Here is a 13772-nt window from a genome sequence, read left to right as displayed (position 1 = left end):
TCTGTGTAGTTCCCAGACACTAACAATTTGGTGATGGTGATGTGGATTAGTCTGTAACTTTTTATGAACATTTGTTGCCCATTATCAGAACTAAAAGCTTTCAATATCTTTGGGAGGGAACTTTCCACTACTTAAAGACAATTTTTCACTTATAGAAAAAGGAAACTGGTTTTCCTTTCCAGAAAAGTAAAAGAAGCCCTATAGACTTGTTATTTTTAACTTTTACAATTTCAGTATGCCTTGAAAGTTCCTTCTGTAGGCGATATTTTCAAAAGTGGGTGCCTAATAGATATTAAATGCATTCTTGTACAGTGCAGAGTCTTTCTTATTCAGAGTCCGTAGAATTGAAGGAAGTACATTGAGATAAAATTTTTGGAGAGAATGTAAACAGCTGTCAAATTTTGTTTGGAAATAATTATTTCAGGATGTACTTGAGGATCTCCAGAATCTTCATCCTTTTTCTTTTCTCATTCTCTTGCCTCTTAGATGGGTATGTTCTGACAGCTGACTTCTCCCACTAGAAAGCTGATTTTTGTTTGGGTTTGACTAAATTTTAATCACAGTGTGTCTTAGCTTGATGTGACTCAGGACCAAATATCCTGTTCTCTTCACATGGATCATTTAAGTCCTTTCTGGAGTGGTTTGAATATAGATGATTTTCTAGGGACGAGAGTGAGTTGGTTTCTCTCTTTTTTGAAGGATCCCAGCTGTACAGATTTGTATTTGTCATAATTTTTCTTTCATGTACAATATCATTGGTCCATGTATAGTCTTTTTATTATTTATTATTATTTTAATATATAATAACTGTTAACTCACATTATTAGTAACAGACATTTTTCTACCTGTATGCTCCTTTCTTGCACATCCCAATTTTTATGTTTATCATTCTCTTATTTTTTATTTTATTTTAAATTTTGTTTTTTAATTAGAAAAAGTTTTAGCACATATATAGGTCCAAACAATATATTATTTGGTTTTGCTTGTTTTTGAACTTTGTAAAACACCTGTCACATTGGGACTTGCTTTTCTTTCTCAGCATCATGTTTATAAGATTCATGCATGTTATTGCAAGAATCTATAATTTATTCATTTTCGTTGTTGTGTAATATATCACTGTGTGAATGTGCCAAAATTAATCTATTTTACTGTTGATGAATGTTTGGGTTGTATCTACTTTTATTTTGTTTTGCGATAGCAAGTAGTTCTGTATACACATTCTTATACATATATCCTAGTACATGTGAGCAAGAATTTCTTTTGAGTGTAAAATTACTCTGTCATGAGAATTGAAATACTCAACTTTATAAGATTATGCTAAATTGTTTTCCAAAATAGTGTATAAGTTTACTCTTCAAATAGCAATGTGAAAGAAATCTTGCTGATTCATATTTCTCAACTTTGCCAATTCATCAGTTATAAAATGTAATTTTTCTTTCTTGTGTTTTGTTTTTGATAAGAAAGTTGCTCTAGTTTCATGGAATGAGTTGATAAATATAACCTCTTTTTTTTTGGAGGAGGAGTTTTTGTATCATAGAAATGATGTATTCCTTGAAATTTTGGTAGGTTTTGCCTACAAACTGTTTCTTTGTGGAAATAAATAAATAAATAAATAAATATATATATATATATATATATATATATATAAAATATATAGGAAATATATATTTTTAAGATTTTATTCATTTATTCATGAAAGACAGAGAGAAGCAGAGACATAGGCAGAGGGAGAATCAGGCTCCCTCCAGGGAGCCTGATGCATGACTCAATCCCAGAACCCCAGGATCACACCCCGAGCCAAAGGCAGATGCTCAACCACTGTGCCACTCAGGCATCCCTGTGGAAATATTTTTAACTATTACTTTGATTTCTTTAATAACTGTAAGATTATTCCATTATATCTTTAATTTTGTTTTGGTGAACTATATTTTTATTATAATAAACTATATTTTTAGGAATTACCCCTTCCATGTAGATTTTTAAATTTATTATCATTAAACTATTGCTCATTTTTAAAATTTTTTTATGTATCTGCGGTTTATCCGTTATCTTTTTCTTTCATCATATTGTTTAATCTTACTTAGAAGTTTATCCAATTTTTCAGTCTTTTTTTTTAATCTAGCAAAGTATTTGGAGCGTATAAATTAAATGAGATATTCATATAATGAGTACTTTTATTGATGTAATCAAAATTTAAGCAAAAACCTGTAAACACATAAAATGATCAATATCATTAGTCATGAGGGAATTGCAAATCAAAACCATAAGATGCCACTTCACACCCATTAGGATGGCTAGAATCAAAAAGATGGCCAAGTATTGACAAGAATGTGGAGAAACTGAAATCACCATTCATTGCTGGTAGGAATGTAAAATGGTACAGCAGCCGCTTTGTGTAAGTCCAACAGTTCCACAAAATAGCTGGGTCATGTGATAACCCATGTGATATCACATGACCCAGCTATTCCACTCCTAGAAATTTCCACAAAACAAACCAGAAAACGTATATCCACACAAAAACTTTTACACAAATGATTTTGGCAGGATTATTCATAATAGTAAAAAAAAAAATGACCTGTGTTCATCAGTTGAAGAAAGGATAAACAAAAAGTGGTACATCTTCACTACTGAATATTATTCAGCCATATAAAGGAATTGAAGTATTGATACATGCTACATGAACCTTGAAAACTTTATGCTAAGTGAAAAAAGCCAGACATAAAAGGCCACATATTGTATGATTATATGAAATGTTGAGAATAGGCAATTCCATAGACACAAGGTAGTTTCATAGTTTCCAGGGGTTAGGGGGAAGGAGTGGGGAGTGACTGCTCCCACATGCAGGGTCCCCGGAACTGACGGTCTCTTTACATTTTGTATTACTTTTCAGCCTCTCTTTCACATCCAGTGTTTCTATCAATAGATTTCTTTTATTTTTTTTATTTTTTATTTTTTTAAATTTTTTTTATTTATTTATGATAGTCACCCAGAGAGAGAGAGAGAGAGGCAGAGACACAGGCAGAGGGAGAAGCAGGCTCCATGCACCGGGAGCCCGACGTGGGATTCGATCCCGGGTCTCCAGGATCACGCCCTGGGCCAAAGGCAGGCGCCAAACTGCTGCGCCACCCAGGGATCCCAATAGATTTCTTTTAAAACTGTGTAGGTCCTCTGTGAATCTTCTTATGATTCTCTTTAATAGAGAAGTCTACACTCCTAAAGTTCTTTGAGATAAGCCCTTCTCTGCCCTGGGCTTCTGCTGAGGAGCAATACCCCTAAGCTCCTTAAAGCCTCACTGTTTGACTGAGGATTCAATTTTTCAGTCTTTTAAAGACCCAACTTTTGCCTTTAATCTTTCCTATTATTATTTTCTATTTTTTGAATTTTTGCCAACATTATTTTTCTTCTAGTTCTCCTGACTTTATTTTGCAGCCCTTTTTCTAAATTCATAAGTATGACACTAAACTCTTTGGTTTTCAAATCATTTTTTCCTTTTCTAATTTAGGTATTAAAAGCTATAAACTTCCCTCAAGACTCTACTTTCATTATATCTCACAAATTTGAAATGTAATGTTTTCATTTTATCTTAAATATTTATTAACATTTTCTGTTATGACACTTTGATTCATGTTACTTAGAAGGTTGGTTTTCAATTTCCAAATATTTGGAAATGTTTTAATTTGTATTTTTTAATATTCTAACTTAATTGTATTGTGGTTAAGTAACATAACTATGTAATACTCATTCTTTAAAATTTTTGGTGTTGCTTTGTGACCTAAATCCTGAACTATGTGTAAATGTCCTATGTGTACATAAGAGAATGTATATTCTAGTTCTAGATGCAGAATATTTTATTTTATTTTAAGATTTTATTCATTTAATTGACAGAGAGCAAGCACAAACGGGAAGTGGCAGACAGAGGGAGAAGCAGGCTCCCAGCTGAGCAAGGATTGTGATTGGGGACTCCATTCCAGGACCTGGGATCATGCCCTGAGCTGAAGGCAGATACTTAACTGACTGAGCCACCCAGGCGCCCTTATTTTATTATTATTTTAAAAATATTTATTGATTTATTTGAGAGAGAGACAGAGAATGCAAGGGGAGGGGCAGAGAGAGAGAGAGAGATAAGCTCTCCACTGAGCAGGGAGTCTGATGTGGGGCTTGGTCCCAGGACCCTGAAATCATGACCTGAGCTGAAATCAAGAGTCAAATTCTTAGCTGACTGAGTCACCTGTTTGCTTCTGGATGTAGATTTTATTTTTTTTTTTTTTTATTTATTTTTTTTTTTTAAAATATTTATTTATTTATGATAGTCACAGAGAGAGAAAGAGAGAGAGGCAGAGACACAGGCAGAGGGAGAAGCAGGCTCCATGCACCGGGAGCCCGACGCGGGACTCGATCCCGGGTCCCCAGGATCGCGCCCTGGGCCAAAGGCAGGCGCCAAACCCCTGCGCCACCCAGGGATCCCTGGATGTAGATTTTATAAAAATCTATTAAGTTGGGGATCCCTAAGTGGTTTAGCGCCTTCCTTTGGCCCAGGGTGCAATCCTGGAGTCCCGGGATTGAGTCCCACATCAGGCTCCTGGCATGGAGCCTGCTTCTCCCTCCTCCTGTGCTTCTGCCTCTCTCTCTCTCTCTCTCTCACTCTCATAAATAAATAAATAAATAAATAAATAAATAAATAAATAAATAAATAAATAAATAAATCTTTAAAAAAAATCTATTAAACAAGTTTTGTTTAATACTTGTATCTAAGGGAACCCTGGGTGGCGCAGTGGTTTGGTGCCTGCCTTTGGCCCAGGGCGCGATCCTGGAGACCCAGGATCGAATCCCATGTCGGGCTCCCGGGGAATGGAGCCTGCGTCTCCCTCTGCCTGTGTCTCTGCCTCTCTCACTCTCTCTGTGTGACTATCATAAATAAAAAAAAAAAATTAAAAAAAAAATCCAACTTGTATCTAATTTTCACTGTAGTTCAGTTTTAACTATAGCTTAACTGTATATATTTTGAGACCATTTTATTAGATGCATACATGTTTTTTTTAATAAATTTATTTTTTATTTGTGTTCAATTTACCAACATACAGAATAACACCCAGTGCTCATCCCATCAAGTGCCCCCCTCAGTGCCCGTCACCCATTTACCCCCACCCCCCGCCCTCCTCCCCTTCCACCACCCCTAGTTCGTTTCCCAGAGTTACGAGTCTTTATGTTCTGTCTCCCTTTCTGATGTTTCCCACACATTTCTTCTCCCTTCCCTTATATTCCCTTTCACTACTATTTATATTCCCCAAATGAATGAGAACATAAAATGTTTGTCCTTCTCCGATTGAGTTACTTCACTCAGCATCATACCCTCCAGTTCCATCCAAGTTGAAGTAAATGGTGGGTATTTGTCATTTCTAATAGCTGAGTAATATTCCATTGTATACATAGACCACATCTTCTTTATCCATTCATCTTTCGATGGACACCGAGGCTCCTTCCACAGTTTGGCTATTGTGGCCATTGCTGCTATAAATTTTCCCCATTCTCACTGGTGTGAGGTGGTATCTCATTGTGGTTTTGATTTGTATTTCCCTGATGACAGGTGATGCAGAGCATTTTTCTCATGTGCATGTTGGCCATGTCTATGTCTTCCTCTGTGAGATTTCTCTTCATGTCTTTTGCCCATTTCATGATTGGATTGTTTGTTTCTTTGGTGTTGAGTTTAATAAGTTCTTTATAGATCTTGGAAACTAGCCCTTTATCTGATACGTCATTTGCAAATATCTTCTCCCATTCTGTAGGTTGTCTTTTAGTTTTGTTGACTGTATCCTTTGCTGTGCAAAAGCTGCTTATCTTGATGAAGTCCCAATAGTTCATTTTTGCTTTTGTTTCTTTTGCCTTCGTGGATGTATCTTGCAAGAAGTTACTGTGGCCGAGTTCAAAAAGGGTGTTGCCTGTGTTCTCCTCTAGGATTTTGATGGAATCTTGTCTCACATTTAGATCTTTCATCCATTTTGAGTTTATCTTTGTGTATGGTGAAAGAAAGTGGTCTAGTTTCATTCTTCTGCATGTGGATGTCCAATTTTCCCAGCACCATTTATTGAAGAGACTGTCTTTCTTCCAGTGGATAGTCTTTCCTCCTTTGTTGAATATTAGTTGGCCATAAAGTTGAGGGTCCCCTTCTGGGTTCTCTATTCTGTTCCATTGATCTATGTGTCTGTTTTTGTGCCAGTACCACACTGTCTTGACGACCACAGCTTTGTAGTACAACCTGAAATCTGGTATTGTGATGCCCCCAGCTATGGTTTTCTTTTTTAAAATTCCCCTGGGTGGCGCAGCAGTTTGGCACCTGCCTTTGGCCCAGGGCGTGGTCCTGGATATCCGGGATCGAATCCCACGTCAGGCTCCAGGTGCATGGAGCCTGCTTCTCCCTCTCCCTGTGTCTCTGCCTCTCTCTCTCTCTCTCACTGTGTGCCTATCATAAATAAATAAAAGTTTAAAAAAAATAAAATAAAATTCCCCTGGCTATTCGGGGTCTTTTCTGATTCCACACAAATCTTAAAATAATTTGTTCTAACTCTCTGAAGAAAGTCCATGGTATTTTGATAGGGATTGCATTAAACGTGTAAATTGCCATGGGTAACATTGACATTTTCACAATATTAATTCTGCCAATCCATGAGCATGGAATATTTTTCCATCTCTTTGTGTCTTCCTCAATTTCTTTCAGAAGTGTTCTATAGTTTTGAGGGTATAGATCCTTTACATCTTTGGTTAGGTTTATTCCTAGGTATCTTATGCTTTTGGGTGTAATTGTAAATGGGATTGACTCCTTAATTTCTCTTTTTTCAGTCTCATTGTTGGTGTATAGAAATGCCACTGATTTCTGGGCATTGATTTTGTATCCTGCCACGCTACCAAATTGCTGTATGAGTTCTAGCAATCTTGGGGTGGAGGCTTTTGGGTTTTCTATGTAGAGTATCATGTCATCGGCGAAGAGGGAGAGTTTGACTTCTTCTTTGCCAATTTGAATGCCTTTAATGTCTTTTTGTTGTCTGATTGCTGAGGCTAGGACTTCCAGTACTATGTTGAATAGCAGTGGTGAGAGTGGACATCCCTGTCTTGTTCCTGATCTTAGGGGAAAGGCTCCCAGTGCTTCCCCATTGAGAATGATATTTGCTGTGGGCTTTTCGTAGATGGCTTTTAAGATGTTGAGGAATGTTCCCTCTATCCCTACACTCTGAAGAGTTTTGATCAGGAATGGATGCTGTATTTTGTCAAATGCTTTCTCTGCATCTAATGAGAGGATCATACGGTTCTTGGTTTTTCTCTTGCTGATATGATGAATCACACTGATTGTTTTACGGGTGTTGAACCAGCCTTTTGTTCCGGGGATAAATCCTACTTGGTCATGGTGAATAATTTTCTTAATGTATTGTTGGATCCTATTGGCTAGTATCTTGTTGAGAATTTTTGCATCCATGTTCATCAGGGATATTGGTCTGTAATTCTCCTTTTCGGTGGAGTCTTTGTCTGGTTTTAGAATTAAGGTGATGCTGGCCTCATAGAATGAATTTGGGAGTACTCCATCTCTTTCTATCTTTCCAAACAGCTTTAGGAGAATAGGTATGGTTTCTTCTTTAAACGTTTGATAGAATTCCCCTGAGAAGCCATCTGGCCCTGGACTTTTGTGTCTTGGGAGGTTTTTGATGACTGCTTCAATTTCCTCCCTGGTTATTGGCCTGTTCAGGTTTTCTATTTCTTCCTGTTCCAGTTTTGGTAGTTTGTGGCTTTCCAGGAATGCGTCTATTTCTTCTAGATTGCCTAATTTATTGGCGTATAGCTGTTCATAATATGTTTTTAAAATCGTTTGTATTTCCTTGGTGTTGGTAGTGATCTCTCCTTTCTCATTCATGATTTTATTAATATGAGTCTTCTCTCTCTTCTTTTTAATAAGGCTGGGTAATGGTTTATCTATCTTATTAATTCTTTCAAAGAACCAACTCCTGGTTCTGTTGATCTGTTCCACAGTTCTTCTGGTCTCGATTTCGTTGAGTTCTGCTCGAATCTTTATTAACTCTCTTCTTCTGCTGGGTGTAGGATCTATTTGCTGTTTTTTCTCTAGCTCCTTTATGTGTAAGGTTAGCTTTTGTATTTGAGTTTTTTCCAGTTTTTGAATGTATGCTTGTATTGCGATGTATTTCCCCCTTAGGACTGCTTTGCTGCATCCCAAAGATTTTGAAGGGTTGTATCTTCATTCTCATTAGTTTCCATGAATCTTTTTAATTCTTCCTTAATTTCCTGGTTGACCCTTTCATCTTTTAGCAGGATGGTCCTTAACCTCCACGTGTTTGAGGTCCTTCCAAACTTCTTGTGATTTAGTTCTAATTTCAAGGCATTATGGTCTGAGAATATGCAGGGGACGATCCCAATCTTTTGGTATCGGTTCAGACCCGATTTGTGATCCAGTATGTGGTCTATTCTGGAGAAAGTTCCATGTGCACTTGAGAAGAATGTGTATTCAGTTGAGTTTGGATATAAAGTTCTGTAGATATCTGTAAAATCCATCTGGTCCAGTGTATCATTTAAAGCTCTCATTTCTTAGGAGATGTTGTGCTTAGAAGACCTATCGAGTATAGAAAGAGCTAGATTGAAGTCACCAAGTAGAAGTGTATTATTATCTAAGTATTTCTTCACTTTGGTTATTAATTGATTTATATATTTGGCAGCTCCCACATTCGGGGCATATATATTGAGGATTGTTAAGTCCTCTTGTTGGATAGATCCTTTAAGTATGATATAGTGTCCCTCTTTATCTCTCACTACAGTCTTCGGGGTAAATTTTAGTTTATCTGATATAAGGATGGCTACCCCTGCTTTCTTTTGAGGACCATTCGAATGGTAAATGGTTCTCCAACCTTTTATTTTCAGGCTGTAGGTGTCCTTCTGTCTAAAATGAGTCTCTTGTGGACAGCAAATAGATGGGTCCTGCTTTTTTATCCAATCTGAAACCCTGTGCCTTTTGATGGGGTCATTAAGCCCGTTCACGTTCAGAGTTACTATTGAGAGATATGAGTTTAGTGTCATCATGATATCTATTCAGTCCTTGTTTTTGTGGATTGTTCCACTGAACTTCTTCTTAAAGGAGAATTTTAAGAGTCCCCCTTAAAATTTTTTGCACAACTGGTTTGGAGGTCACATATTCTTCAGTTCCTGCCTGTCTTGGAAGCTCTTTATCTCTCCTTCCATTCTGAATGAGAGCCTTGCTGGATAAAGTATTCTTGGTTGCATGTTCTTCTCATTTAGGACCCTGAATATATCCTGCCAGCCCTTTCTGGCCTGCCAGGTCTCTGTGGAGAGGTCTGCTGTTACCCTAATACTCCTCCCCATAAAAGTCAGGGACTTCTTGTCTCTTGCTGCTTTAAGGATCTTCTCTTTGTCTTTGGAATTTGCTAGCTTAACTATTAAATGTCGAGGTGTTGAACGGTTTTTATTGATTTTTGGGGGGGATCTCTCTATTTCCTGGATCTGAATGCCTGTTTCCCTTCCCAGATTAGGAAAGTTTTCAGCTATGATTTGTTCATATACATATTCTGGACCTCTGTCCCTTTTGGCGCCCTTGGGAACCCCAATTAAACGTAGGTTTTTCTTCCTCAGGCTGTCGTTTATTTCCCTTAATCTATCTTCATGGTATTTTCATTGTTTGTCTCTTTTTTCCTCAGTTTCCCTCCTTGCCATCAACTTGTCTTCTATGTCACTCACTCGTTCTTCCACCTCGTTAACCCTTGTCGTTAGTACTTGTAGTTTGGATTGCATCTCATTCAATTGATTTTTAATTTCTGCCTGATTAGCTCTAAATTCTGCAGTCATGAAGTCTCTTGAGTCCTTTATGCTTTTTTCTAGAGCCACCAGTAGCTGTATAATAGTGCTTCTGAATTGCCTTTCTGACATTGAATTTTAATCCAGATTTTGTAACTCTGTGGGAGAGAGGGCTGTTTCTGATTCTTTCTTTTGAGGTGAGGTTTTCCTTCTAGTCATTTTACTCAGTGCACAGTGGCCAAAAACAAGTTGTATTGGGAAAAGGAGAGGAGAGAAAGAAGGAAAGAAAAGAGAAAAAGAAAAAAGAAAAAGAGAAAGAAAAAGAAAGAAAGGAAAAAGGGGTGGGGGAAGTGAACAAATCAAAAAGCAAAAAAAAAAAAAAAGAATCCACAGGGGAGTATCTTCTGATTGTGTATACTTTATGTCCCTTGACTTCCCCTGGAACTTGTCCGTCTAGTTGGTCTTCTGGGTGAGGGGCCTGTTGTGCTGATTTTCAGGTGTTAGCACTTGGGGGAGCTGCTCTGCCCCCTGCCTGGTGCAGGGCTCAGTGGGGGTTGTTTACCCCGTGAGGCCCCAGGAGGAACAACTGCAGTGGTGAGGCCAGCTCTGGAGCCCTGGAGTCAGCTCCGCGGTAACTCCCCGCATAACTCCGTATGCAGGGCCTGGAGGCTCCAGGGCGGAGCTGGAGTGTCCTTGCTGTCCTGGGCCCTCCCGACCTCTGCCTGTCCCGGGGGGAGGCCGGATCCGGGCTGTGTCCCGGTGCCCTGTGCTCCGGGGCCTGCGCTGTTGGATTCGGGCTCCCGCCGCGCAGCCCCCTCCGCGGAGCCGCCGCCCGACCCCTCCGAGCTGCTCCGGGTCCCGCCGTGCGCGCTGCAGCCCTTAGGGAGCTCGGCGCACTCTCCCGGGGCGCAGGTGTCTATTAGTGTCCCAGGGAGCCCGAGGGCTCCCCCGCCCTCCTGGGGTCCTGCTCCACCTCCCTGGAGCCCCTTTCCGCCCGGGGAAGGTTGGTGCAGCTCCTGCTCCTCCGGGACAGAGCTCTCCTGTCCTGGGGACACTCGCCCCGGCCTCAGCCCGGCTCCTCGCGGGGCCCCTCCCCCTTGGAGGCCTTTTGTTTCTTTATTTCTTTTTCCCCATCTTCCTACCTTGATAGAAGCGCCAACTCTTCTCACTGTAGCATTCCAGCTGTTCTCTCTTTAAATCTCAGGCCGAATTCATAGATTTTCAGGATGATTTGAAGGTTATCTAGGTAATTTGGTGGGGACAGGTGATTTGGGGACCCTACTCTTCTGCCATCTTGCCCCTCCTCCTGCATACATGTTTTAAATTGATTTATTTTCCTGATGAATTAAACCTATCAGTATGAGCAGCTCTACCACTAATATGATTTTTAATCTTAGTTTATTCTCTGGAATGGATATAGCAACATCAACTTTCTCTTAATATTTGCTTCATATTTTTTTCTATCCCTTTTAACCTTTCTAGGTCCTTATGCTTTAGGTGTATGTTATAAACAAAGCATAGCTTATTAATTTATTTTTGAAACTTAACCATTTTTTTTGCAATTTTGCCAATTTATTGTGATTATTGGTATATTTATACTATACTTTCCTACTGTTTTACTTTGTTTCTATTCATCTCTTTTTTATTTTATAAATAATTCACTCATAACTGTCTTCTGTATTCTGTTCTAAGATCCTATATCTGTGATTCATACAGGTCTAAATCTGCCATTTGTTGTTTCTGCTGAATATTATTTGTATTTCTTTGCTATCTTGTATTTTTCATATCCTTTGTGAGTTCATACAAGGTTTGATCAATGGAGCCCTGTAGGCCTAGCTTGGGGAATTCTTTCCTTAAAAAAGGTTTTGCTCTTGCCTCTGCCACATACCACATACACCTCATCCAAGGACCACACCAGCCTCCCTTGAGAGTTTTGGTTTAGAACAGAAGTCTGAGAATTAGCTTCTCCGAAGGTATATATCCCCTAAATCTTTTGGCTATAGAATTTCCTATGACAGTACTGCTCCTTCCTACTGCCCAAGAATCTAGGCTGTCCCTCTGACTTTGCCTGTCACTCTGATTTTGTGGTGCTTTTACTATTCTTGTTCTGACCCTAGTTTCTGATTTCTCTGGTCCCATATCCTAGAATTTCTGCTCTAGGTCCAGGTCCTTAAAAACAGATTCTGACTGCCTGTAAACTCCTCCTAACAATTAGAGGCCATCACTTGTTTGTTTGCTTTTGGTAGGGGTTATGGGTGTCCCTGGACATTTCTCCTGCTGATTGAGACCAGCAGTGCCTCAAAAAATGTGTGTGTGTGGAGCTAGGAAGGACAGGCCAGGATTGTTCAGAGTCCTAGTGATCCATAGTACTGGAAGCCGAGGTCTTTGGTATGGATTTTTTCTTAATGATTTAGTACAGTATTTCCTATAGTGCATTCTATGGACATATACTATTCAGGATGTTAATAAGTGTTTATATAAAACAGAGGGTTTGTGGTCAAATAATTCAGACTTCCAGTTAATACAAAATTAAATAGTCCTCTTTGCTTTTGGTCTTCTCAGAGCATTTACTAAATTAACAGGCATCATGACTATCCAAAAGCAGTATAAAGTGCTAGAAATCGCAGTACACAGTGTCTCTCAACCCTACCCTTTCCATAGAGTATCTTTGAGACTAATATTCCAATGAACATCCTGGATAAACTGATATAACATGACTACTCTATTGAGAAGTGTCAGCAGGGATCCCTGGGTGGCGCAGCAGTTTGGCGCCTGCCTTTGGCCCAGGGCGCGATCCTGGAGACCCGGGATCGAATCCCACGTTGGGCTCCCGGTGCATGAAGCCTGCTTCTCCCTCTGCCTGTCTCTCTTTCTCTCCCTCTCTCTGTGACTATCATAAATAAATAAAAAATTAAAAAAAAAAAAAAAAGAAGTGTCAGCAGATAGAAAAATACTCTGAGGGGCACCTGGGTGGTTAAGTGTCTACCTTTGGCTCAGGTCATGATCTCAGGGTCCTCAGATTGAGCCCTGCTCAGCTGGGAACCTGTTTCTCCCTCTGCCTTTGCCCCTTTCCCCTTCTTGTGCTTGCTCTCTCGTGCTCTCTCGTTCTCTCTCTCTCTCTCAAATAAATAAATCTTTAAGAAAAGAAAAGAAGGGGATCCCTGGGTGGCTTAGCGGTTTAGCGCCGCCTGCAGCCCAGGGCATGATCCTGGAGATCCGGAATCGAGTCCCACGTTGGGCTCCCTGCATGGAGCCTGCTTCTCCCTCTGCCTGTGTCTCTGCCTCTCTGTCTCTCCTAAATAAATAAAAAATCTTTAAAAAAAAAAAAAGAAAGAAAAGAAAAATACTCTAATTTTTACTTCAGGAGTCTTTACTCTCTGGTTGGAAAATAAGAAACCTCCATTTTGAGTTCTTTGTGCAAGCATGCATATCATGGACCCCAGGAATATTGGAAATAATTTCAAGAGATTAACTCATTATAGTCAGTTTAGCAAATAAAATTGGCTCCCTGGCTCTTGCCAAGAGTAGAAGCAGAAACATTATCTTGGGAGAAATGCAGCCTCTTATAATCTAGACCATTCACCAGATTGCCAGTTTTTCTTCTCTCTGTGTAGACAAGGGTAGTAGTCCAGAAAGTGTTTAGGTGATGATGCTAATCTAGTCACTTGATTGATGGATTAATGTTTTAGTTTTCTTTTTTCTTCCAGATGTTTTCTGCAAAGTGGAAATGCCCTCTCAGTACTGCTTGGCCTTGCTAGAACTAAATGGGATTGGCTTTAGTACTACAGAATGTGAAAGTCAGAAACACATAATGCAAGCCAAGCTGGATGCAATTGAGATTCAGGCCTATCAACTAGCTGGACACAGTTTTTCCTTCACCAGTTCAGATGACATCGCTGAGGTTGTATCATGGGAATGGGGAATTTTAGAGTTAAAAATTATTTGTGTGTGTGTGTGTGTGTGTGTGTGTG

The 13772-nt window shown here is 39.3% G+C and overlaps 1 protein-coding gene across 6 annotated transcripts in view; it reads left to right on the top strand.

Moving 5' to 3' along the window:
* Window positions 1–13772, top strand: part of POLQ (DNA polymerase theta) — a 124189-nt gene that overhangs the window by 74989 nt on the left and 35428 nt on the right. For all 6 annotated transcript variants that reach the window (XR_007408035.1, XM_025475768.3, XM_049105507.1 and 3 more), the window contains one exon: window positions 13509–13702. Coding sequence is in view for 5 of the 6 variants with exons in the window: in XM_025475768.3 (XP_025331553.3) it covers window positions 13509–13702 (194 nt within the window). In the remaining variant the exon portion in view is untranslated. The remainder of the gene's footprint in view (window positions 1–13508; window positions 13703–13772) is intronic.

This window comes from Canis lupus, chromosome 33 (assembly GCF_003254725.2).
Source record: "Canis lupus dingo isolate Sandy chromosome 33, ASM325472v2, whole genome shotgun sequence".
NCBI lineage: Eukaryota > Metazoa > Chordata > Mammalia > Carnivora > Canidae > Canis > Canis lupus.
This window is presented reverse-complemented; position numbering and strand designations above follow the sequence as displayed.